We start from the raw sequence: 25,283 nt of genomic DNA, 5'->3' as shown, positions 1-25,283 counted from the left end.
CCTTGGATGGGATGGTCTTCTGCTGTGGAGCGATGGTGCAGCAAGCCCAGGACTGAGAGGCATCGGCTGGCGGGAGGTGGCTGGGAGCAGGCCGCTGCTGCGGGGTCCTCCATCTGTCCGGCGGCCTGAGCTGTGGAGGCAACAGAGCCTGCCAAGAGCAGGCCGTCAGCTGGCTGGGTCGCTGCTGGGCTGCTGGTTTGGTGCTGTCTTGGAAAGTCTCGAAGCACGCAAGGATTACACACATGAAACGTTCTGGAAGTGCCTCCGTGGTGCAGTGCAGCATAAACACCGTGCTAACGCACAGTGCCGCTGTCTGGGCTGTGGCCTTTCTCCATGGGGCCCGGGAGCTCGTACAGGACATGACACGAATGCAGCCCTAAAGCCTCCTGGTTTGGTTCTGGTCCTGTGTTGCACCCTATAGACCCTCCTTGTTCTCTGTGCAAGTTCCTTGGTTTCCTTCTGTGTCAGTGCACAGAACAGGCCTGAGACTTGTCTGATGGGCCCTGACAAGCATCAGTCCTGGGCAGACAGGTTGATCCTCACGACATGCTTGCAAGTCTGGTGCCTGCTGGGTAGAGCATAGCTCTCTACCACTCAAGCGAGAGCTTGGCAAGGTCTGTCTTGGACTTCAGATCAAGATTGGTTTTGTCTGGTGTGAGACTTCAGATTGGGTAGGCTGGGAACAGTAAAATAGATGGAGGGATCCATTGCTTAGGATGCATAGGAGGGGTCTGCTCAGAACTGGCCATAGACTAGCATGCTTGGAACTTGTCACCCAGTTGTCTAAGGCTGTGGGTCAATAGGTGGCTATGGGTATGTGTAATCTTGGTTCCTTTTTCCCTTTCCAGGTCTTGCACTCTGGACTTGTTAGCCTGGCAGGCTTTTGGGCACATCTCTTCTCAGCTATGAGTAGATCAATAGGATTTAACATCTGTGTGGTCACCTGCAGCATCCTTTTCTTGTCCTCCAGTCCACCATGCCTTGCATCTCAGCCGCCGGAGGAGAGGGACATGACAAAGGTCCAGCATGGCCCCTGGGCAGGGAATGGGGTAGAAGATGAAAGGATAGGCATGCTGAACTTGAAAAATAACCTGGGCCCTTCTGAGCAGACAGTCTCTGAAGAGCCATGTGGAGTGTCAGCAAAGCCATCTGGGACGCCCTTAAATGAAGCTTTCACTGCAGAAAGAGAAACACTGCCTGTAAGCCCCAGCCATGTCATCCCGGGCAGCCAGGGCCTGGGTGCTCACACCTCTGCTGTGGCAGTGGCTGCCATAGATGAGGAGGAGCTTGGTCCCACGAAGTCGGAGCTGGATGAGGATGATGCGTTCAAGGCCATGCTGACCACAGCTGTGACCACGCTGAACTCTGCTGTCCAGGACGAGTCTGTTGGTGGCCCCATTAGTGAGACCACCACGGAGGGTGGTGTTCAAGTAGAGCACAGCTCTGCCGGCCTCTCGGCAAACCCCCTTTCTGGGACAGCTGTGGAGGAGGAGGAGGCAGAGAGCAACTCGCACCCCTCAGCAGCACCCCAGCCCACACTGTACCCCAGCTCTCCCAGGTGGGAGACAGCAAGCGACCACCCTGTCATCCCCACTCCCCAGGCTCATGGCGTGACCTCTGAGGTGGGAATGCCAAGAGCCCACACAGGGAGCCCTCTGAAGTCCCTGGCTGTGCAAGCATCTGTGGCTGCAAAACGTCCCCTCCTGGTGACAGAGGCTCCCCTCCGCCTGGAAGCAGGGACGGGTGTCGAGCGAGGAGAGCTGCCCACCACACCTGGCACTGTCACCATCCATCCTGTGGACACTGTGCCACCTGACTGGGATGACACAAAACTGGGGGACATAAGTCAAGGGGGAAGCATGTCTCATGAGGAGGTGACAGAGGACCTGGGGGCAACAGAACCATCCCAGACCCCACAGGAAGGTGGTGGGGAGGAAGAGGATGCAACAAGAGTACTGCCATCCCCAGCGTCCCCTCCACCAACTCATGAGCTTGCCAAGGAGACCAACTGCACAGCACCCATGCAAGGAGAGGAGTTGCCGTCAGCTTCCACAAGCAGCAGTGATGTTTTCCACACTGTGAACCTGACGGGTGCAGATGTGGATGATCTCAACTCGCTGGAAAACATAAACGCAGTCACAGCAGAGGAGGAGAAAAGCATCCCACCATCACAGGCGGAGGCTGCTGTGGTGACAGATGCACAGTCTGATCTCTCTGCTACTCTGGAAAGCTCGTGGAAAGGTAAAACTTGCCTGTTACAGATGCTTGCCTCTAAGTGTAAGTTTAGGAGGGATGCTCTTGGGAATTGGTGCTTCCTTTCAGGGAGATAAAGTGGAGAAAGGTGTAATCTTGATACCTGCAATAGAAGTAGGACACCTCTTCCCCCCAGGAGAGGCTGTGGACCTTTGTGGAGGGGTAACAACCTAAACGGGTAACTCACATCCATGAAGTACTGCCTAGCCTTGGCTGTTCCTATACACGATGTCCCTGTGTACAGGTGGGCACAGTCTGTTGGGTGGTCCCCTGTCCTGACCGTTATGTGAAGCGACTGTATTGAGCTGCCTCTTCTGCTCCGCAAGCTGAGGGAAGGTGGCTGTAGTAGCAAAGAGGAAAGCTGAGACTGGAAAGGCTGTCACAGCTGAGCCTGGGGTTGGGTATGGAGGTCTCCGTAGAGAATTGGAGTCTCGTCAGCGGAGACTCGGTGCTAGTTAAAAAACCTGCTTTGTTCTGCATGTGTGGTGTACTACCAAAGCAGGGGCTTCAGTTCTGGTGCTCACATAGTGGTTGCAGGGGACAGCTGTAGTCTGGTTGTAGGCATCTTGCCTTGACCACAGATAAGTAAATCTGCTTTGAACAACCCTCTGGTACGCCTCTTCTGTGATTAGGGAGGGAGCCCAGCCCCTGACCCACTGGTTAAACGCTTTATTTCAAGGAGGATAACGGTCCCCCAAGTGTCCCTTGATATGGCAAGTGCAAGGACACAAAGGTGGTCCTTGTACTAGCTCACTCTGAAACCCTGCAAAATGGAGGGGGGAATAATTTCTGGGGGGTTAAATGAATTAGCATCTGGGATCAGCTGGCTCTCAACTGCTAGCTAGGGACACCTGCAGTCAGTGCAGAAGATGCAGAGACAATGGATGGCTGTAAATGCTTCCTAAATCCAGGAACAGGTGAGCTGTCCTGGTAGCCTGTGAGTGACTGCCATCTTCCACGACTTTACAAAGATGCTCAGATCAAAAGATCTGTCCAGAGCTCTGTGTTGTCCTTTGTAACAAAAGCTCCTGGTGTTGTCTCCCCACCCTAGAGTGAAGCTGTGGCCAGGCTCTGACTGTCCAGTGTTTGTGCCAGCTCTGTTACCAGCGGGCAGAAATCTTCCTCCTAGACAGCCTGCCACAGGCTGATGGTGTCACCCTGTGCTGTACTTACCTGCAGAGGTGGCACCTTCAGCCCACTGATAATGTTTCCACTCGGTATTTAAAAAACTGGTAGAAATGGGGGGGAAAAGTTCTGGTCAGGTGGTGGGCAATGACATGTTCCTAGGCTGATGACAAACATGAGCTGGGTTTAGGACTTTGTTTTAATTGCTGGGCATCTTTAATCTTCTCCCTTGGGCTGTAGTGACAAAAGGATGACTTCCCCTCACTGCATCCAAAAGATCTAGCTTTTGCTATAAAAGAAGGAAAGCTAATTGCATGCTGGTGCTGAAACCTGACTGATTAATTTCTAGATTAATTTATAAGCACTTGACTTGTCAGCAGGTTCCCTCTCTGCTGTTTCCCAGATGTTGGGGAAATAACACTATCAATAAGACTTGTGCAACAAAAATAAAGCCTTCTACGAAGCTGAAGTCTCGTAGCTGTGAGCCGGTCACTGAAAGCACTGCTCTGGCAGCATCACTTGCTTTGAATGGTATTTCACACCACAGGCCTGCAGTGCTGTGCTCCCATGGCACTGTTCCGCTGTGGGTCCGCTTTTTCCTAAGGGACAACTAAGAAAATAAGGACTGATTCTGCTGCTTTTGTTCCTGTTATGCACATTCTCACACCTCTTCATGCTGCACTGCCCTGATGATACTTGGCCGGACCTGCTGCTTGCACTCTGGCTCTGGAAATGCTAATGCATGGAGTTATATTAATTCAGGCATCTGCTCTGTTGCTCTTGGCTGTCCTGTGAGTTGGTACTGATGCGTGTTCTTGCTGTAGGTGTTGCTCAGGAGGTGACAACAGTTGCCCAGGAGGCTGATGCTGCTCTGTCAGTTGTGACACTGGTGCCTGGTGCTACCCAGGGAACAGGAGCTGCGAGCCTTCTGCAGGAAAACAGTGGGGAGGACACCCAGATGCCGACTGCTCCTAGTGCCACCCAGATGCTGGTGGCAACTGGTACTTCCTCTATGGCGAACACTCCAGATGTAGAAGGTAGGGTTCTGCTTCAAGGGCTGTGGGTTCTCACACAAGATGAGATGGTACATCTGAAACCAGTATCAATGCTTGGACGCTGAAGTCTCAACACCCAGCATCCATATTCTAATTGACTTTTTTCTAGCCTTCTGCAGGCTGCCTCTAGCCCTGGGCTGCCACTGCTTTCTGCCTGTGCTACCAGATCCACCACGTTGAAATATGCCAGCATGTGTTTTTTGCCCCACGTAACAGTGGAGTAGAGATTTAACAAACCAAACCAAACAAAACCCCCACATCCATCTGTGCTAGCAAGTTGACTTAAGACATTTAATTCAGTTCGTGTTTATGGAGGGAGAACTCTTATGCTGGAGCCAACGGCAGTCACAGATTGCTGGTGTTCAATGTGAAGGACCAAAAGGTTTTGTTGGGGCAACATGGGAGCAGTGTAAGGTGGGGGGGCGGGGGGGACCGTGTGGGGTGTGTGATCTTGCAAGTCTGGCAATCCCTGGGGTGTGGAAGCCTGCATTGATAATCACTTCCACTGAGGAATGGTGAGTTCTTGCTGCTTGGGTTGATGTAGCCCATACAGAAAGCAGTCGTGTTCATCCAGCTGCTGCCTACTGGCTCAATGTCACCTTGGCAGGTACATGTAGGAGCCTGTCATCTTGACAGGAGTGTAGCAAGGCTGACTTTGAGCTTGAGTGTATTTCTGTAGTAGTAGGTACCACTGTAATGAAACTGCTGCTGGGCAGCTTTTCTGGTAATTCTTACATTGCAGGGCATTAAAAAAAAACCTATTTGCATTGTATTTCTTAAATTAAGGTTCCTTTGTAGGGGAGAGAAGGCTCTTCTGGCAGTTTCCACTAATTAATTTGCTTCTGGGATTTAATTATAAATTCAACTAATCTTTATCTTTGCAATAAGCAATTAGATCTGTCACGTGGTTCAGATCCCAACCAGTGTCTCAGTGCTCCAGTCTTGCTATGGGGTGGTGACTAGCAGTCCTCAAAGCAATGGAAGTAGAACCTAGCTGAGTTTGCATTAAGGGGAACCTCCTGTGATGGCTGTCCCAGAGGAGAAGCTTTCATTACAGCACAGACACTTATGGATCTTGAAAGAGGCAAGAGTTTAATAACTTCTTCCAGAGTTAAGTTTTCATTAAGAGTTTGTTCTTAAATGGTGGGGTTTTAAATATTGTTGTGTCAAACTGCTGCTGCTTCATGTCTTCTGTAGACCTCACAGATGTGGTCCTGGTCACCAGTGAGAAGGCTGTTCCAGCTCCTGGTGGGTCGTCTGCTACCCAGTCTGAACAGATAGAGGAGACATCCAGCAGAACTGTGGTCCTGACTCCAGCATCAATGGCATCTTCTGTCAGGAGGACAGCTCTTCCATCTGTGAGGAAGATCAGTACAGCTGTGACCTATGGGCTGGACCGCCTGGAGTCAGAAGGTACCACTGATCCCAGGGCTAAGAGGCGGGCAGTTTCATGTGGAGTGGCACGCTTGCCTTGACACTGAGCTCCCCAGTTTGACTGTTTGGCACTCAGCTATGTGCATGTGTTATTGTTGCTAATAAAGCTGTTGAACAACCTGTCCCTTTCCAGGAGGTACAGGAAGCAAGCGGTGAACAGTGTCATGGAAGGTGCTTGAAATTCAAGTGGCTGTAGCGGGAAGGGTTTTCCCTTGGAGAGGGAGCAGCGGTGGTATTGCGGTTGCAGTAGAGGCTCTGTGCACTTGTAACTGCTGGTGTGTGCATTGATTGCAGAGCCTCTGTACCAGGTAACACTCATGGGAACGTGTTCGGACAGCTGGAGAGCCCTTGCCACCCTACTGCTGAAATCCTCACCGCATGCAATGCAGGGGGGTGTTCAGCGTGAGATGGCTACCTCAGTGTCCAGCTGGCTGAAACCTTGCCAGGACAAGTGATGCCCTGTGTGACACTGCTGGGAGAGGCAAAGCGTGCATCCCCTTTGAGATGGTCTTCCAACTCAATGCTACCTGCTAAGCTGTTCTCCCGTCACTGGCTCCTCCGGCCTTGCCTCACCCCCTGGGCTCCCTTCTCTTAAACTGCTTTTGCCCACTGCCAGTCTTGGAGTCTCTGCTCCCTGATGGTCTTCAGACAGTTGAAACCCAGTGATGTAAATTCTGCCTGGGCAAACACCCATCAAGAGAGGTTTAGGTGAAGTGGATCCTACTCTGGAGCTGGTCTGCTGCTCAGATCTGATATCTCATTCATGATTTTCCTGCAGAGAATTGTTTCGCTTCTGCTTCTTGCTCTTTCTCCTACTTAAACTCTTCTCTGCTTGCTCATCCATCCAGTTTTGTACTCCAGTGTCTGGACTGACACCACCTGGCAGGGATTAATCTTTCTGCCTGTCTTGCTCCCCTCCCTTTATCTTGACCTTCTCTTGCCTTCGTATTTTACTGCAAAGGTTGGCAGCCCTCCAGGGGTGTCATGCCAGATGGTATTTTTCTTTTGATTAGAGGTGGGGTGCCATAGACAACAGCTAATCAGCATCTTTTCTCTGCACGAAGCAATAACTCTCGCTCCTGTTAAATTTAGAGGGCAGCAGAAGCTGGGAGTCCTCCCCGCTGCATGTGCGAGGTGCTGCAGCTCCTGCCCTCTGTCAGGCTTGCTGCTTGCTTTGAAGCCTGCCACGACCTCTCTGGGCCTCAGCTACAGCCCTCGCCCCTTCCCAGGACGAATCTTGCATATATCTGGCAACGCAAGGATGCGGTGCTGATGATGGGAGAGTGGCAGCAGGAGGTACAGGTTCCAGGAGGTACAGGAAGCAAGCGGTGAACAGTGTCATGGAAGGTGCTTGAAATTCAAGTGGCTGTGGTGGGAAGGGTTTTCCCTTGGAGAGGGAGCAGCGGTGGTATTGCGGTTGCAGTAGAGGCTCTGTGCACTTGTAACTGCTGGTGTGTGCATTGATTGCAGAGCCTCTGTACCAGGTAACACTCATGGGAACGTGTTCAGACAGCTGGAGAGCCCTTGCCACCCTACTGCATTTGGGGGGACATTTGTGGGGGGGAAACCTGATCTTTCAGGCTGGGAAGTAAGGTCTCCGCTTAGCAAGAGTGGTATGATTCAGGAGCCTAAACTGTTTCTGAGCCCTCTGGGGTCTCCTTTAGAAGCCTGGTTTTCTGCACAGGAAGATAAGAGGGATTTCTGTTTCAACTGAGCATTGGTCTCTTCCTATTTAATGAGACTTTCTGCATAGGCATTTAAAAAAAAAATCTTTCTGCTCTGACATAGGACTGCTGCAACTTTCTTGGGTTCCTACTGAGCTCTCTTACGCAACCACAGGCTTATTTTCCCTGCTCTTGAATATGCTCTGAGCTCCTCTAAGGGCAAATGTGGGCAGTAGCTAGGACCAGCTTTCCTAAATGATGATGACTCAACTAGAAGGTTGTGGGTTTCTTGGCTCTGGTGTATGGCTCTGCAGGTGCCTGTCAGCCAAGGGACATGGTGCTCTCTGGTGTGCTGTGTGGTTTTGACAACTGGCACAGCTTTTGTGGTCTAAATCCCTTCTGATCAACCTAGACCTTAGTGCAGTGAGCCAGACTTTTTCCTGGTGTTAGGGCTCACCAATCCACATCTTGTAAAATGGGACAAATACCACCTGGGGATAGGCTTTCTGCCTGGGGATGCTACTGCCCCAGTTAAGCACAAAGGAAGCTTTTGAGCTGTGACTCTGCTTTCTAATATCTTTTTCTCTGTGTAATGGCAACTAGGGGTACCACATCCTCAGGGTGGGGTGGCATTTGGAAGCTTGGTTTGTGTTCCCCCAAAACTACAGTTCCTAGTGCTTACTCTCAGAATATCCAGATGGTGCCAGATACAAGATGTTTGGAAGTGCTTTCCTATAAAGCTATGCTGAGCTCCAGCCCAGGGTGCTGAAGCTCTTGGGGGGGATGCAAGGTCAGACATCACTGCGGTTGCAGGCATATGCTGGAGTCCCTAAGGAGGGATCCTGGCCCTTTGCGGGGAGGCTGTGCCTTGCTCACCAGTGGAAGAAGTGCAAGGAGCTGAGTGAGCCCGGCTGGTCTCCGCTGCCTTCAGTGGGGTCTTGCTGACTTGCCTCACTGAGGGCCTGGCTCATCATTAAATATAAATCCCTGCTGTTCAGCTAGCTCTGTTTCTTGGGGACCATCTGTGCCAAACTGCCTGCAGTTAATTGCATCAGTATATTCACCTACCTGGCTTGGATGCAAAGCTCTTTTAAAAATCAAATTGCACAGACAAACATGAGGTGCTTTGAAGATGGCTCTGGATGAGCTTATCCTCCTCTGTAGTGGACTCTGGAGAGATTAGCTGGGTAATGAATATCCTCCTACCTTGACTCTGGTGATACTGGTTCTACTTGCCCTTCCTAGCCAGAGAAATCCTATAAAGGGATTATAGGATATGGGGACAGGACACAGCAAAGGATGAGGCTTACTTGTCTTGGAGACTTAATTGCATATTTTGTTCCTGTGCCCAGAATTTGGGTGTCTCTCTAGCAAGCTAAACACTGTAGCTTTCTCTGTAGGGCTTCTAGGATCTGAAGAGATATAATCTAGTTCAGCTTGCCTACTCAGGACCACTGTGTAAGCCTCCCAACTCATTTTGAAAAGTGGCTCTTTTAAAAGAAACCATGTCCTTCTTGGACTAGATTCCTTTGCCATAACATCCATCATGGTAGGTATGGACAGAGATGGCTACACTCCGTAAGCATGGCAACATTTGGCAGGTACAACTTTCCAAAGTGGCAGGTAGCCTGCGACATTCCCTCTTCTGCAAGATCTCTGCAGCGTTTAGTTGAAACCTGGAGGACAGAGCATGACAGCAGCTGGCTCCTCTTGGTTGTTCCTCAAGCAGCTCCTGTCACTCTTCCATATGGGATGTGATGCAGGGATGCACTGAGGCTAAGCAGAAGGTAGGTTAGTGCACTTCCAATGAGGACCTCGAAGGTCACGTCATCCTTACATGCTAATCCTAAACCAGCAGTTAGTACAGAACAGCCTCCTCCTCACCTATCACAGCCTGGGTCACAGGCCAGTTCCGTGTGAACAGCTTACAGCACCGTTGCCCGTGGCTGTTGATGAGGGTGGGTCTGTATCTGTCAGTGCAGACTCAAGGTTTGCTTTTCTTGTGTGCCACCACCCAGCCTGGACAGCAAAAATTCAGCTGAAATGGCTGGAGATAGTGACTGTGGAGCAAGGCACATGGGATAGAGAATGGGAAAATGTCAGCATTCATCGAACCATGCTAAGATTAACCTCTTCTGACATGTAGGGCAGATATCACTGTTACCTTCCAAGGCTGCCCAGATGCAGCAGTAACAGCTGCTGCTTGATGTACCTGTGTTCCAACCCACAAGTCAGTAGAAGCCTTTCAGCTGTTAGACCCCCCCACATACTGCCCTTGCTGCATCCAAGCGCATCAGGAAAACAACTTGAGCTCAATGCTACCCACTCCCTGCAGCTCAGTAAGCTCCAGCTTGGCCCACTTCAACATTAAGTTGTGATTTTGAGATGGAGGGAGGAACAAATAACTGGCTCTTCTATTCTCCCATAGATGTTTTGAAGAGAACTAAGAAGAAGTGATATGCATTGGTGTTTCTGATGTGCCTATCCTATTTTTCGTGTACCCCTTACCCCCCAAAATCCAAAAATACTCTGTGACAGTGTGTGAGCCCTAAGGCTGGTTCCTGTTCAGTCCTCTGGGCTTGCTTCAAGCTGTTGTTGCTGGGGGTGAGCTGCTTATACAGTTCAGCTTTCACGTAGGCTGCTGGATGTGGAGGGTGCTGAGAGCTTCATAATAGCAGGAGATGCTCTGCCTGTTGTACAGGAACAGTCACTAGCTCTGAAAATGGGCAACTTACTCAGCTGCTCTAGAGGGAGGAGATCTTAACCATGTAGCTCTTGAATGTGAAGTGTTCCTGATTCATCAGGCTGGCTTTCAACATGCAGCTGGCAGGATCCTGGGTCATTAGGGTGGAGAAGTAATCCAGGGATTGGAAAGGCAGTGTCAGATGTCTGCTGCCTAGAACAGCACAGCGCTGTTCCCAGTACTCTGCCCAGTTAGCTGCTGTGTCCCCACCTAATGCAGCATTTGGCTGTGGAGGATTCCCTCTGTGATGCTGAAACACGGCTGGTACTTGGGATCAGCAAATCCTGTATCCTGCAGTCATGGGGCATCTCCCCTCTGAACCTTGGCTGTGGGCTTCACTGTATTTTTTTCTATCTACTGCGTTAAAGGCTGTTCCAGAACAGTGCCAGTATGAAGCTTTGGGCTTTCTGACCTTAAGATATTAGTGAGATTTTAATACGTACTTGTGCTTGGGTTTAAAAAGTTCCTATCGTTCTTTGCTGACCTGCGTACTCAAGTTTACCCTTCTGAGGAAACTGTAGCTTAACTAACTTCGGTGAGAAGAGCTCTCCTAGTCCTCTCCTCCATTCTCTACCCGTTTCCCCTGCTTCCCCTGCATCTTGTTCTTGTACACAGTTATCCAAGCTGTGTGTCATACTTCAGAAGTGAAGGCAGTGGTTGCCTTTTTTCAGAAAATACTTCAGAACTTGTAGCCATTTACATAATTTTATAAAAGACCCTTCAAATTCTCCTTACATTTTTCTTGAGCTGTGTCATAGTACAAGGAGCTTTCTTTTTTTGGATGTGAAGGGTATTTTTGCTGGAAATCAAGGCTCTGACTGGGATTGCTATTTTGGACCCTGACTGTATGGATTAAGACCTGCCTCATTAAATCTCTCCAACCCCATTAAAAATTTAAATGAGGTTGCAGGGGTGTAAATAAGACAGGCACTTAGCCCAGCATGGTTAGCTAGGCTGATACTAGAATTCCTCACCAGCTCTTTGGATATCAGCTAAATTAGCAAGGAGCAGAAGATTTAAAACAAAGCACATGCAAAATGAATTAATTATTAAATGTTTTTGGTACATGCTTTTGCCTTGCTTCCAGTTCATTGCTACCACTGAAATGGGAACTGCTGTCCCTCTGGTGCAGATTGACCTCCGTGTTCTTCACAGTAGATGGTAGTTCATCCCTGATTCTCCTCCTTTTGTAGCAGAAAACTGTAAAAGCAAAAACAGTGTGACAGAATTTTGCATTAAAATCAAGCTTTTTTTTTTTCCTTTTTTTTCCTGAAAGTGTTTGACCAAAGACACCATCTCTGCTGCTAAATCTGGTGGTCCCTTGTTTTGTTTCATGAAATCTAACTGAGAGTTGAGGAGGGGAGGATGATCAAGCCCTTAATGAGTTGGGAGCTTATAGGTGAACAGCTAAGAGAGTGTTAGGCTAATTAAAGACTCACTGAGAAGAGGAGTGAGGAAACTTCTGCTGTGTGCAGGCGGTGTGCTGAGCTCAGCCTTGTCAGCGCTTCCCTGCGAAGGGAGGCAGAACGCGGTCCGGCCACTCCGCTCTGCTACAGGAGCTCTGACGAAACTAAAACCACACGATCGCTCAAGGGGCTGAGTATGCCAAATGAGAGGGCTTTATCTCCAATACCGTATCTGCTGTGCTTTATGGTCTCCAACAGCAACTCCTGCAAGAATCTCTAGGAATGGTGTAAAGCATCGTTGCACGGTCTTTCCCAGCTGTCTGGGAAGTGGCACCATGTGCCTGCCCAGCTGCTCTCTGGAGGTGACCTGCACAGTAACCTCATTCTTTGTGATATTCTGGTGATATTCTGGTGCTGTTCTGCCTCCAGCGGGTTAGATGATATTTCTTAGTCTGACCCACTCTGGTTGCTCTTCTGGCCAGGCTGTACTTGAATTTTTAACTATGTCCAACTTCTCATTTGCCCAAAAAAATGAGTTCACTTAAATATTACTTTAGTGTTGTAGCTTTCCCATGCTTATCTTCAAGCTTAAACAAAAACAACAGAAGCTCCCTACAGTTGCTATTGAAAGGTAATTGGACTGTGTGGGTGAATGTTTTTAATGAGTTTTAATTTTGAGTTTGTTTTAATCTGGGGATTAAGCAGTTCACCCTCGCAGCTCTGGGGAGGTGGATTCAGATAAGCAGGTATGTGGCAGCTTCCTCCGAAGGCTCTGCAAGGAGCATTTTTGTTCGGAGCTGCTGATGGCTGGGGTCCACGTGGGGGATAGTGTTGCCCATGGGGCTTCTCTGGGGAGCGTTAGGCATTGGGACCAGGCAAAACCACCCTGCAGATTGGTTTAGCTCTTTCATTTCCGCTTCCTCCCTGTGCGGGTGGGATGCTGTCCCTCTTATTGTTCTGACACAGGATGCAGTGGCTAGAGCACTGGCTTTTTACCTCATCTTCTGGGAAGTCATAGGCTTTTTTCCCTTTTTTTTTTTTTTTTTTTAATAATAAGCTGCCTTTTAAATGAGGGGGAGACCTCGAGGTGTGTTTCCTCCTGACTGACATCAACACTCCAGGCCACATGGGTGCCAGGACAGGCTAGCAGAGTCGTTCTGAACCTCTTCATGAAAATACCCTGGGGAGAAGCACTGCCCTTGACAAAGGACAGTGGAGGCTGCAGAAGGGTGATCAAGGACTTAGAAGCATGAACTCTGACTAGAAGTGAGCTGAGTGGGCTTGCAGTCATCCTCCCTTCTGGCACCTGATAGCGCTTGAGCTAAAACCTCGGTACCCTGGAGACTGTTGCCCATAATAACAGATCCACCCCCTAATCTACGTCATCTGTGATGGATCCATGCTGGGTTTGTCTGGAAAATGAAGCTTAAATCAAATATTTTCTTAACTCTTGGTCTGCTGGTTGTTCCTTTCCCAGGCAGTGTGGTTGAATTGGATACTTCTGAAGAGACACCATCTAACAGCTTTTTGCAAGAGAAAATGGAGTTAACATCTCTGCTGGGGCTTATTTTTTTGTGGTTGGAAAAAAGTACTATGCCCACAGCCCTTTTCATGTGAAAGTGTTTTGTTGAGAGAAGTAAACTCTGTATCTGCCTTCATCTGTCTTGTTCTGCCCTGTCCACTTACAGGTCATGGTCGTTAAATCTGGACTGATTTGAATGCCCTCACTTGATAAATCACCTCTTTCTTGTCTTGGTTTTTACACTGGTTAGTTCAACAACTGCACACCTCAGGTTAGAAGAGCTGTTCTGCAGCAAACTAGGGAGCAAACTTGTTGTAGTCCATAATATGTATTCTGTAGCATTCTGGGGTTTTTTTCCCTTTAAAAGAGCCTTGTGTTGCTAAACCTACTCCTTAGCTTGGTTCAGTGTGAAAGCAATTTGAAATGCTGCTGAAAACACAGCTCTTAAGAATGATTGTTTTCTGATCTTAATACAGAAGCAGACCCGTGGTCCCTGCTTGGAATATCTTTTGCCTTTTTTTTTTCCCCAAAAGCTCTTCAGTGCCTTGGATCCCCTGTGACAGGCGATGAGCCAGAACTGAAACAGCAAGTGTGAATCCCCTCAGATTTGTGGGGGAAGTAGGTTAGGATCAGAATCCAAATCTCTCCTTGTACTGTCTTTGCAATGTCGAAGAGCTCTCTGCTGGGAGGCGGCTTCTGCAGTCGTTGGGCTTTGGCAAGCAGAGGCTGAAGACTTCCTGCAGCTTGAACATCAGCTCACTTCTGCTGCCAGGGCTGTGTTCCCTCTCCTAGATGTGGCAAGGATTTTCCTCTGTTACAGAAAAGCTTTGGACATGTAATTTCTCTTCTCTTGAAACTTATAGGGGTAGGGTTAGGTTATCTTGCTTTGTGTGGTAGGATCCCACCCAACGGATGTATTCTTCCCAATAGTCCCTTTCCTTGGCTCTGATGTCAAGGCCAGATGCTGGTACTTCCCATGAGAGGCCACGCTCGATTTGGCTCCCCTTCCAGAGCAAAGCATTTAAGACTACGTTCATGCAACATGGTCTGCAAATACCCCAGCTAGCTTTGCAGTGAACATGGCTGGGCCTAGCTGAACTCATCAGTATGAGGGTTTTACCCCGATGATTTTGCATAGCGTCTGCGCCCACTGCTTGCTTGGGTATCTCGACCCACCACAGTACGGTACTCTGCCCAGAAAGCTCTCTGTGCATGATGAGAGCCCATCTATCTTCCTGCCAGCCGTCTCCTTCCAAGCTGTCACAAGCGCTTGTTCTTGGCAGCATTTTGGAGATGTCGGATGGTGATGTTATTACTGATCATGTGAAAGCAACAGATTAATAATAAAAGAGAGTTGTCCTAGAAAGGCCTTCCTGCCTTGACCATCAGCTGTGATCGTAAAAGCAATGCAGAAAATGAACCTCACTGGAAGAAAGCATTTGGCAGAGACTTCTTAAAGCCTCTTCCTCCTGTTCTGGCAAGAGAAGGTGGTCATAGACTCCCATTCCTAATCCTGTTTTTATTTACACTCCTCTGCTTCCTATACCGTATGCGCACATGGTTGACCAAGGCACAATGCCCCTGGTGCAGCATCCCTGGGAGAGGGTGGGACTGATTTCACATCATTCCTGATTGCATACCGCAGAAGAGTTATAGCGGGGACACAAATTAATACATGACTGCTCCTGTACCTTGCTCTTCCAGCCTTTTGAAGTCTGTAATTTAACGCTTATGAATCCCCTTGCTCGGTTGCGTGACAAGACCTGTAGATGGAGGGAAGAGGGGTAGCTTTGACCAAAACATTGCCTTAAGAGGCAGCATCATGATACCTCTTAGGTGGCTGGTTTGGTGTCTGTGGTGCTGTTGCAGAGATCAAAGCAGACCCTGAGTCCTCTGCATGTTTCAGCCAGCCAAAATTTCTTGAAAAGTAGAATTTTGCTCAATAGTGTGTGAATCGAAGCTTCCTCAGTCACAGCGCAGCTGGGTGTCATGGTGCTCCGCAGCGTTGTCCTTTCCTTCATGGGCATGTTATGCAGGTAGGTTCTAGATCTGCACTCTCTGCAGCCGTCGCTCAGCTCGGAGGAGCCTTTGCTCGGTGCTTGTACAGGAGAGGTCTTGGCATACTGCATCTCCCTCAAGTCATGCAAAGAGTGGGCTCACCACGGGAAACCAATTAGCACCGGCTGCTGGTTAATCACAATTTCCTTGGCACTTGTCAGGTGCTCCTAGGCATTCAGACCTTACAGTGCTGGGTACCGTGTAAAATGACAGCTTAGATTATCCTGAAGCACAACAATGCTCTGCGTTACTGTCTAGACAGCATCGTCCTCTGAGTTTGGTGTGAGGAAGGCTGGAAAGGGAAAAGACAGAGAAAAATGAGAACTCCAGGTTTTATCCTGCAACCTCCTTTTTAGATTTGGGGTTTTTTTTTTCCAGTTTGGATTCGGTTTGTGACTGTGAGTGAATCTATCGCCTTCTAATGAGAGACTCTTGCAGCTCAGGGTACAGCAAGCTATTTCTCTTGTGTGCTAAACCTGACAAATGATGGTTTCTTGAACCTTCTGAGGAGTAAAAACATTTGCAAACACTAATGGAAAATACCTAAAGATAGAAACATCCCTTTTCAGTGAAGGTTTCTTCAATTGAAAACAGAGGCCCCAATATAACTCCGTTGCCTTCAGGAAGCTTATGACCACAGTGACTTCGGCTCTGGCTCGTTACATGCCATTGTACCAAAAAAACCCTTTCTTCATTGACGTCGCAGCCCATTTGTAGCACGTTCCTGACGGCAGCGTTTGCACCGAGCACTGCGCCGAGTGCCTTGCTGGTGCTGCTCCCCCACGGCGTGGGCTTCCAGCCGCTGCCCTCTGCAAACAGCAGCACTGCGAATAATTTGGATTTCCTCCTGCCTGGGAGGGGCGTGAGCTTCTGCAGCTGTGGAAGCCCGTAGAGAAGCATGAAGTCCAACAGAAGCCATCTATGAGGAATGGGCTGTTGGCGCTTTGAGTTGCCAGGAGGAAGAGCTGGCCCTGTGACCCCCTTCCCTGCAGCATGGGATGGTCCGGAGGGGTCAAAATCCCTCTTTGCAGATGATTTGCGATCCCTGCTGCCATCACGGGCTGAGGCTTTGACTTGCGGGATGCTGTTGTCCAGCTGCTTCAAACGCTGCTGGTTGTGGGTTCCTACTGGGTCAGGGAGATGCCTCACAAAGGAGGTGTGAGGTGGTCTCATTTCTCTCTGCTGAGCCACAAAAGTCATCATGGATATGTACGGTTTTGTAGCGAAAGACCTTTTTTTGAAGCAAGCATAGGGAGCTTTTGCCACCCTGAAATAGCAAATCCTATCCTATGGATATCACCGTTGCTAATGGATCAGTCCGGAGCCCCATGGTAAAGCCCAACCACGGCCATTTCTGGTGACTATTAATAAAGCAGGGAACCCCCAAAAACTCTGCTAAAAATTTGTTCTTTTTTCTCAGACTTGTTTTGTTGGTGCTCTCCTATAACTTCTCCAAACCTGAAAATTTGAACGCCTGATACAAGGTTGTCAGGTCCTTCAAAACTAAAATCTTTGACATGCGAACTGGGAATCTCATTTTCCTGGGAATTCCTGCTGCTTGCATCTTTCTTAGGTTGTGCCATTGTCACAGCAGGGAGGCGTTAAGTGTCTTGATTTTTTTTCTTTCCCGTTTCAATGAAGGCGAAGCAGAGCCTACTTTACAGAATACAGTGCTTATTTAGTCTGTGAAAGAGTGACAGATTTTGGATTTCTTCACTCTTGGAGATGAATCTTTAACTCTGCCCTAGACTACTCTTACATTACCCTAACTGCAGTAGAAAATACAAACGTCTGCTTGGACTATAAGTGTTTCAGTGCTGGTGTCACCAGGAGAGGAGACAGGATACCATCCCGCCTTGATAGGTCTGCGTGGCACATCACAAGCAAGAGCTAGGATTTGGTGCGTGCAAACAGAATAACAGGATCAGCTTATATGTAACATATGAAGATTTATAGAGCAAGGACGGCTCTTCAGCGAGCAAGGGGCACTTGTGACCGCTGTCAGATGTTCAGAAGTGCTTCTACGGCTGGGCTCTAGGTGAACGCCTGATTTGGATAGATTCATGTCTGTGGCCAAGAAAACTTAATACTTGCAATTTTTTTGGTTGGAGACTAGTGCCTTGACCATGAGACACTAGCGTTTCATTATACGTTTATCTCGCTTCTTTTGTAAGATGAACCTTAGCCAAAACTGAAGAGTATATACAAGCATGATACACAAAATAGTTCACAGTGGGCTGCAAATGCACATGAAAATCCAAATGACTTCTGAATCTACTGGGCTTTGCGCTTTCGGTCCTTGTTATTTTCAATCTCTTCTGTTTCTTTTCTTGCAAGCTGCTGCTGAGGGTTCTGAAAGGCCAAAAAGTGCCAATTTAGGAGGGAAAACGTGAGTTTTGTAAAAGGCTCTCATGTGAAGCGCAAACCTCCAGCTTGAGGTTCAGCTGTGTGATGCTCGCTTCCATTTTCTGTCTTACGAGACTACCAAGCATTACGCGCATCCTGCCCACGGCTGCAGGGCTCCTGTTGCGCCTCTGCTCCTGAAATACAACCTTTGTGAAGTTTGTAATTTTTTTAGAAGTGTAGCTTCCTCCTTGTGACCACCAAGTGGTGCTCTGCGCTGCACCTTGCAGCAAGGCAAGCTGTTGGCATTTTGGGATGGGGGGGTTAAAAAGCTGTTTTCAGAAGTAGGAATGAGTTACAGAGCAGGAGGAAACAAGTTCAGAGCCCTTTCTTTTCCCCTCGCCGTGGTTGTGCTACAAGGACTACATTATTCACATCTTTGTGCTGTGGCTGCCTAATGATTGATGTAGCTTGGTGATGATCAGAGGTGATAAGTAATCTTGGCACTTTCAATTTGGGTGTTCAGCTTGGCTGCCTGCTAGGCTTGGAGGTACAGAGATGGCTATCTGCTGCTTCAAAATTAGATCCTGGCAGGTGTCTCCGATTTGGCTTGCTAAAATCGCATGAGGCTTCTAAAAACCTTGTCCCAAACTAGTTTTTCCAGAGATAAAATCTGATCCCTGTTTTTTCTTGGCTGCTTTTTCACCCAGTCCGTCTAGGGAAAACCTCTGTTCATGTTCCTCCTCTCCGGTGTGCTAGCTGTGTAGTGTCTTTGCTATTAAAGTTTGGAAATGTTTATAGCTGTGTTGCTCTCAGCAGAGGCAAAAGACCTACATTAACTTGTCTTTGCAGGTTTCCCGCAAGCACTCTCCAGGTGCCATTCTCAGGTTTACAGAAGCTGTGTATTTTGTATGAAAACATGCGGTTTGATAGAGAAAATTCGTGTGTTGATTTGAAATGACGGGCACATTATAAGACAGAAACTGCCTATAAAATGTAATGGGAGTTTAAGGGGCTACGTACATCCCTGTAAGCTCCATTAGATGCTCTGTGTGGTATAATTGTTTGCAGGAGTGATCATTCCTTTCCAGGTACTGAAAGCCATGCTATAGCAGGATGATGCAGCTAAAATCAAACAGCAGCTCATTTGTATGAAATGCAGGGCTAGAAAAAACTTGCAGCGTTTTAAAGCAAATCCTTGAATTAGAAGTGTCATAGTTTAACCCTAGCCAGCAACTAAACACCACACAGTCGCTCGCTCACTCCCCTCACCTCTGGTGGGATGGGGGAGAGAATCGGGAGAGTATCGTAGTTTGAGATAAGAACAGTTTAATCATTGAAATAAAGTAAAATAGTAGTAATAGTAATAATAATAATAATAAAAAAAAATATACAAAGCAAGTGATGCACAATGCAATTGCTCACCACCCGCCGACCGATGCCCAGCCATTCCCCGAGTAGCGATCGCTGCCCCCCCGCTAACTCCCCCCGGTTTATATACTGAGCATGACATCATATGGTATGGAATACCCCTTTGGCCAGTTTGGGTCAGCTGTCCTGGCTATGCTCCCTCCCAGCTTCTTGTGCACCTGGCAGAGCATGGGAAGCTGAGAAGTCCTTGCATAGTGTAAGCACTGCTAGCAACAACTAAAACATCAGTGTGTTATCAACATTCTTCTCATACTAAATCCAAAACACAGCACTATACCAGCGTACTGGGAAGAAAATTAACTCTATCCCAGCCGAAACCAGGACAAGAAGGAAAGGAGATGTCATGTAACAGCACAGTGAATGCTGTGATTTTATAACGTGCACTGATATCTCTAGGTATTCCAGTCTGTGAAGTAGAGGCCAAAGGAAGGAGGCTAGCTCCCCCCAAATAATTCAAGTCGGATAGCCACCAACTAAATAGCTTCCCCAAAGTTCCCCAGTTTGTTTCTTGGGTGTTTTGTGGAACAGCTGTGCTGGAGTGCCATTGCATCCCACAGCAGAAAGGAGAAGAGCGAAGCATCACCCGCTTTACTTACAGCAGGTATGATATGTGCAGCCCCTCAGATGTCCTACCTCAGCTGCTCCATCTTATTGCAGTGTCTGTAACCTGTACGAGGTACAACTCCAACAGCAGTAAAGGGATATCTAGACAACAAATGTTGATTTGGCTGGATTGTTAGTTTTTAACATGGTCTTAGGCTCCACACCTAAGCCAGCTGCTCAGATGCAGCGTGATCGGCTCTCCCAGTCTGAGTACATCAGGAGAGAGTTTTTCTACTGGGCTAAGCAGAGCTTTGTGTAAATTAGATAAAGTGCATAAATATTATGGTTTAGCTTTCATCTTTGAAAAAACTAACCGTCAGAAATTCAAAACATGTCATTATTCCAGATACTATCTTTTCATGGTGGGTAGCTCTATTAGTAGCTATTAAATAGCTCAGATAAAAATTCTGGCTCTGGAAGTCGTTGAGTCTTTGATAACTAAAAGCTGGGAAGAGAGACTGTGGGAAGATTGGCTCTGTGTGTGCCCTGCTTTAGTCTTTTTTCAGCATTTTTGGATAATTGTGGTCAGAAATAGGATGTGGGCAGAAATGGCCTTTGATTTGATCTAGTATGGTCGTTCTTCTGTGGCCATTTTAGCAATGAAATATGGCTTGAATATTTATCTCTCCATACGTTAACAGTACAGTCAGCTTTGGAATAAGTATCTGCTCTAGTGGAGAATCCACAGGCATTTCCTCGGCATCACATTTATCTGCTCTCACGTGAAGTGTTGGCTGTGCTGCCTTCTTTCCAATACTGAGTTAAGTCTTCCTTGGTCATACCTTTGTCTGGTGTAAATCTGTTGTGATGGGAGTGCCCGTACAAACCTGCTGAGGATCACTACCATCACCACTGTTCTCCTGCACCCAAAAGCTGATCTGCCAGCGTGCATCAAAGCGAGATGCTTTTTCTGGAGGAGGGGCCGTATCAGTCTAATTGATCTGGAAAGCAGCGTCGTTTCCAGAGCTTAATAAAAGTTAAAAGTAGAACCAACTTATTGCTGCCTCCAAGATCGGAAATCAGGGAAATAGTTCTCACTTGAGCTGAAATTAGTTGAGCAGAGAGCACTGTAGTTATATATACCCAGGTATTTGTACACATGCACATGCTTGTTTGTGCTCCACTATTAGGAAGCAAAATAACAGTATTTCCCACTAATGCATTTGACAGTCTAAGACAACATCTCAATGTTACTCAGCAACTTCAAATGGTGGTGATCTTTTCCAAATTGACTGCTTTGGGTGTCTTTCCTTTTAGAAAACAGGCAGAAGTTCATTCAACTGGTCTGCCTTTGGAGAAGTGGTATCAGCTGGCTGTCTTGGTGCTCACCTATAGAGATGTATGAATCTTCTGTCTTGTGGGATCTTTCCTGATGTTGCTTTTATGTCTCCCTGGCCAGAGGGTGAGGAAGAGGAGGAGGATGAAGAGGAGGAGGAAGAAGAAGAGGAGGAAGAGGAAGATGAGGAGGACAAAGACATAGATTCGATGGATGAAAGCATGGAGGGTGACACTGAGCTGCCAGGTTTCACGCTTCCAGGCGAGACCTCCCAGGAGCCCATAGCTGGCCTGGAAAACCCTGTGGCCCAGCTGGCTGGGGTGTCCTACCAGGTTCCTGACACCATCGAGTGGGAGCAGCAGAACCAGGGTCTGGGTAAGAGAAAAAGCCCCTTCTTCCTTTACCCTTGCAAAGGACGTGTCCTGCTCTTCACTTTGCACGGGACAGCCCCTCATGCTGGGGAGTCTCATGGGTTGGCTCTCAAGCTAAACACAGAGCAGATTCATTTCTGAGGAACCCTCATGCCCCAGTGACAACTGGTTGAACTGGGATGGGTGTCAGGCAGCGTGACCTGAGTTTTTATTCTGGGAAGACCTGCGCTGCGTACTCCAGACCTGCTCCTTCATTCCCAGAGCTTACTGTTGTCTTGCTCTGAGGGTGGAGAAATAAATACTTTTCAGGTGAGGGGAAATTTCAGTGCCCTTTGCCTGAAATGGGTTGGTGCAGGGATATACGTCCTGTGAGGACAAAGCGAGTAGAGTAGTTGGGTAGTTGCTCATCAGCCCTTCAGCAGCATTCTTGTAAGTAAAAATGCCACTTTTCTGGCATTTTTGAGGGGTGTTTGGTCCAGCCATGGGACGCTATGGTGGCAGTGTTAAGCAAGACAAACCTGCAAGGCCTCTATAAAGCTTTATACAGTTTATTCCCACTGTACACACAGGTCCTGTGTTTTATGTCTGGACTAATTTATTCCACCTAGGAATAGCTTATCAGTGTTTATATGTGTGATGACCATCTGATGCAAGTCAAAGCTGATGTGGGACAAGGTAGAGTTTAGAAGGGAACTTGCCCAGCTTGGCTAAGGGCACTGGGATCATTTTCCAGCATACTCAATTTCCAAGCCAAGCCCCATCAAAAGCAGTGGGAACCTTTCAGGTGAATCGGTGGGAGCTGAACCACATCTATACAGAAAATCTCTGTGTCTGACTATTAGAGAACTAGCTGGTTTGAGAGTCTCGTCAAATAAAGAAACCCCAAAACTCTTTTATATGTTGTGTTATAAGAACTATGACTTCCCCTGGACATTAAATTCTGATTTAACCTGGCAGTTCTTCCCCTGTAATGCTGTTTCCAGCCTGCTTTAGCATTGTTAGCTTCTTTTGAATCGAATCAAAGAGTGTATTTCAAGATCTCCGTGGGAGGGTTGCTCTTTGAGGACAGATTGAGTTTGCATCAGGTCTGATATCTCCCAGTCCCACTAACTCTTGCTTGAAAAACATCGTACTGGATGGTTTCCATGTCAGATCTGTTTCACGTGTCCTGTTATCCCATCAGGCTGGACAGGAGCTGTGCGGGGGGAATAGTTATAAGTGATTAATGGCTTTGTGGTTGGCTTTTGCAAGCTGGATTAAAAATGTACGTGACACTGCTTGGAGGAAAAGTGTGTAAGAAACATAGGGTTATGACGGGAGTCACATCAGCAGCTGTGCGTTCTCGTCTTACTCATTTCCTTGGTGCAGGATCTTTGTGGTGCCTCAAGAGAAAATATGAGAGAAGCAGCATATTTCTGCACTGAGGGTTGCAATGGGCTGGCTTGGTGAGCTCTCTACGACTGCTAGCAGTAGTGAGAAGGTAGCATTAAGCTGTTGGCCATCTGAAGCTATTTGCCTAGTTTGGGACCATAAGGATGGATGGCTTGGCAGAGCTTTGCCTCCGAATCAGTCAATCCTGGCTAAGGGTGCCAGTGCTTTGTAAAGTGTTGAAGAGAGGCAGCATTTTGCAAACTCCGAGGTGTGTCCCCACATACTAGGCAATCACGTTGTGCAGCTTGGATCTTGGTACATTTAACCGTCCCAGCTAGGGTGGCTGATGCAGTATCATCTGGCTTGGGTCTCCAGAGGGCTCTGATGGGAGCCCTGTTCCCAGGGCAGCGTGCAAGGCAATGGTTAGTTTGTCTGGAAGGGTGCCTAGAATCTGCTGAAGATGCTGTTGTATATGACATAGGCTGTTGCCATGAACTTTGGAGGAGGTTGTTCTGCATAAGGCATCAGGCGCGTCTCTGTTCATAGCTGATGCAGGTCTGAACTGGAGTCACGGCTGCGTTTCCAGCCCTACCATCTTTGCGGCTGGAGGAAGAGGCTCAGGGTAGGAGATACCTATCAGATGCGTTGGTAAATGAGGCAGGTGAGAAAGCAGTGACCAGAGACTGAAGCTGTCCCTGATGTGCAGTAAACCCCTCTGGCTGGAGAGGCTGTAATAACCATGTACAGAAAATAAGCAGGCCTGGGCTATGAAACAATATTTAGCTTCAACACTCCTTGCATAATAGCATCTGTTATGAGGTCCCCTAGGCCTAGGCAGAGCCATGCTGGAGGATGCACTTTGCAGTATCTCTTCTGGAGATCTGCTTCTGAACATACAGACCCAGTTCAGTTTCTGATGTTTAATATTGCATCATCCTGCAGCCTCCATCCTCCACCACCTTCTCTCTTTCTTAGAACTTGGAAAGGCCACCTTTCCAAAAATTTCAGATGTGGAAAAAATTGACTGTGGCAAAAGGCAGTCTAACTTATGTTTTATTGACCCTCATGCAAATTGGAGGAGCTGATGTGAAGTCTGTCAAGGTAGGTCAGCTGCAGAGCACCGAGTTTGGGCACCTGAAGGACTGAGCGGACGTGAATTTCTGCATTTTCTGGAAGTGCCTGGCTGGGCTATGTGTCACCAGATCCAAATGGTTTGGATTGCCTTTTATTTTTAAGCTGTTGCAGTCTGTGCAAGCAGCCGTGAGGGAGAGGATGAGGCTGTGGCTGAGCTGAATTCATCTTTAAGAGTTGAATGGGACCTCTGTGCAGTGGTGTTGTATGTGAGAAAAGAGGGGATGTGGTGGGATCACTCTCTCTGCTTGTGACTCACCCCTCTTATTCCACCAGGTAAACACTTATGGAAAGAGCCATTTATTCTTTTTTTCTGCCTAGATGACCTTAATGGCTCTTTGATATTGCTTCCTTCCCCATCTACAATGTGCTGATGCCCACAATGCTCCTAAGAGGAAGGGAAATTATTCACGTTTTAGAGGCACAAAGAAAACCAAGGACTTGCGTGAGCTCACATCAAAAATCTGAGGCCAAGCAAGGAGTTGAACGCAGGTATTCGAAGGGATTGTTTGCTGGGAGTGCGTGGGGAATGGGAGATGCTGTTGCATCTTCGTGGTGGTGCTGGGCTCCTTTTCCCTGAGCTGCTGCTGCAGTAGTGTAGCCCTTCCCCTCTTCCCAGTTTGTGCCAGGTGGGAGTTTCTGCCCTGGTTCCATGTCCCTGGGTGTGTGGGCACATGCTGGGCTGCTGCTGTGTCCATACCTGGTCCTAGTTCCGTGTTTCTTTAAGGGGTGTGTTAGGGGGAACAGGAAGAGTGGGAAAAGCTTGTGTCAGCAGGAGGTGGATTATTAAGAATAGAAGAAATCCCCCAAACCTGGCAGGAGGCCAGAAGAGCTGCCCACATTGTTCTGCTGGAGCTCCTGGAGACACCAGACTCACCGTGAAGGGCTCGTAAAGCTTTAGATCTGCTGGACATGTGCATGGACTATTTATCTTTGAAACCCTTTTTCTCTAAGTGCTTTTCATCTAAAGCTACCTCTTTGAAATCCATTTCCTTTAAGTGCTTTTCTTCTAAAGCTAAAATTAACTTGACTAATTTTAAGACGGTTTTGTAACCGCTGGATGCCTCCAGATGCAGTCCCTGGAGGGGGGAGCTGCAGCTGGGCCAGGGGCACCGTGCTCCCGCCTGCCTCAGCCCATGGCGGACCTCTTTGTGCATCCTGAGGAAGAGCTCTGCGCTTCCCTTCCTTCGCCAAATAGTGCTGAGATGTGAAGCATTTCCCATCTTGTGTGAGTGAAATATGGTTTAGAGAGGGGAGTTGTTCTGCTTGACGTGGGATACGGCACAGGAAAGGAAGACTTGAAGAAAGATAACAGTACCCAACGGAGTGCTCCATCTAAGCACCAAACTTTTACAGTTGGCATTTTCCATCTTTAAAATACCTTGCACAAAGTTCCTTCTCCTGGGGATGCATCTGTCCTCTGGCCTTCAGAATTTTGACATTTAACGCTAAAATCTATAGTACAAAAGAGCCCAGAAGTATTGGAGTAGCTATTCT

The 25,283-nt window shown here is 48.0% G+C and overlaps 1 protein-coding gene across 1 annotated transcript in view; it reads left to right on the top strand.

Annotated features, from left to right (window-relative positions):
- ARMH4 (armadillo like helical domain containing 4) overlaps positions 1–25,283 on the top strand; it is a 67,581-nt gene that overhangs the window by 4,091 nt on the left and 38,207 nt on the right. The window contains exons 2-5 of the mRNA XM_075152464.1: positions 849–2,241; positions 4,203–4,415; positions 5,631–5,846; positions 21,037–21,288. Coding sequence (XP_075008565.1) covers positions 849–2,241; positions 4,203–4,415; positions 5,631–5,846; positions 21,037–21,288 — 2,074 coding nt within the window. The remainder of the gene's footprint in view (positions 1–848; positions 2,242–4,202; positions 4,416–5,630; positions 5,847–21,036; positions 21,289–25,283) is intronic.

Source organism: Calonectris borealis, chromosome 5, assembly GCF_964195595.1.
Source record: "Calonectris borealis chromosome 5, bCalBor7.hap1.2, whole genome shotgun sequence".
Taxonomy (NCBI): Eukaryota; Metazoa; Chordata; class Aves; order Procellariiformes; family Procellariidae; genus Calonectris; species Calonectris borealis.
The sequence above is the reverse complement of the archived record's forward strand: the minus strand, read 5'-3'. Positions and strand labels throughout refer to the sequence as shown.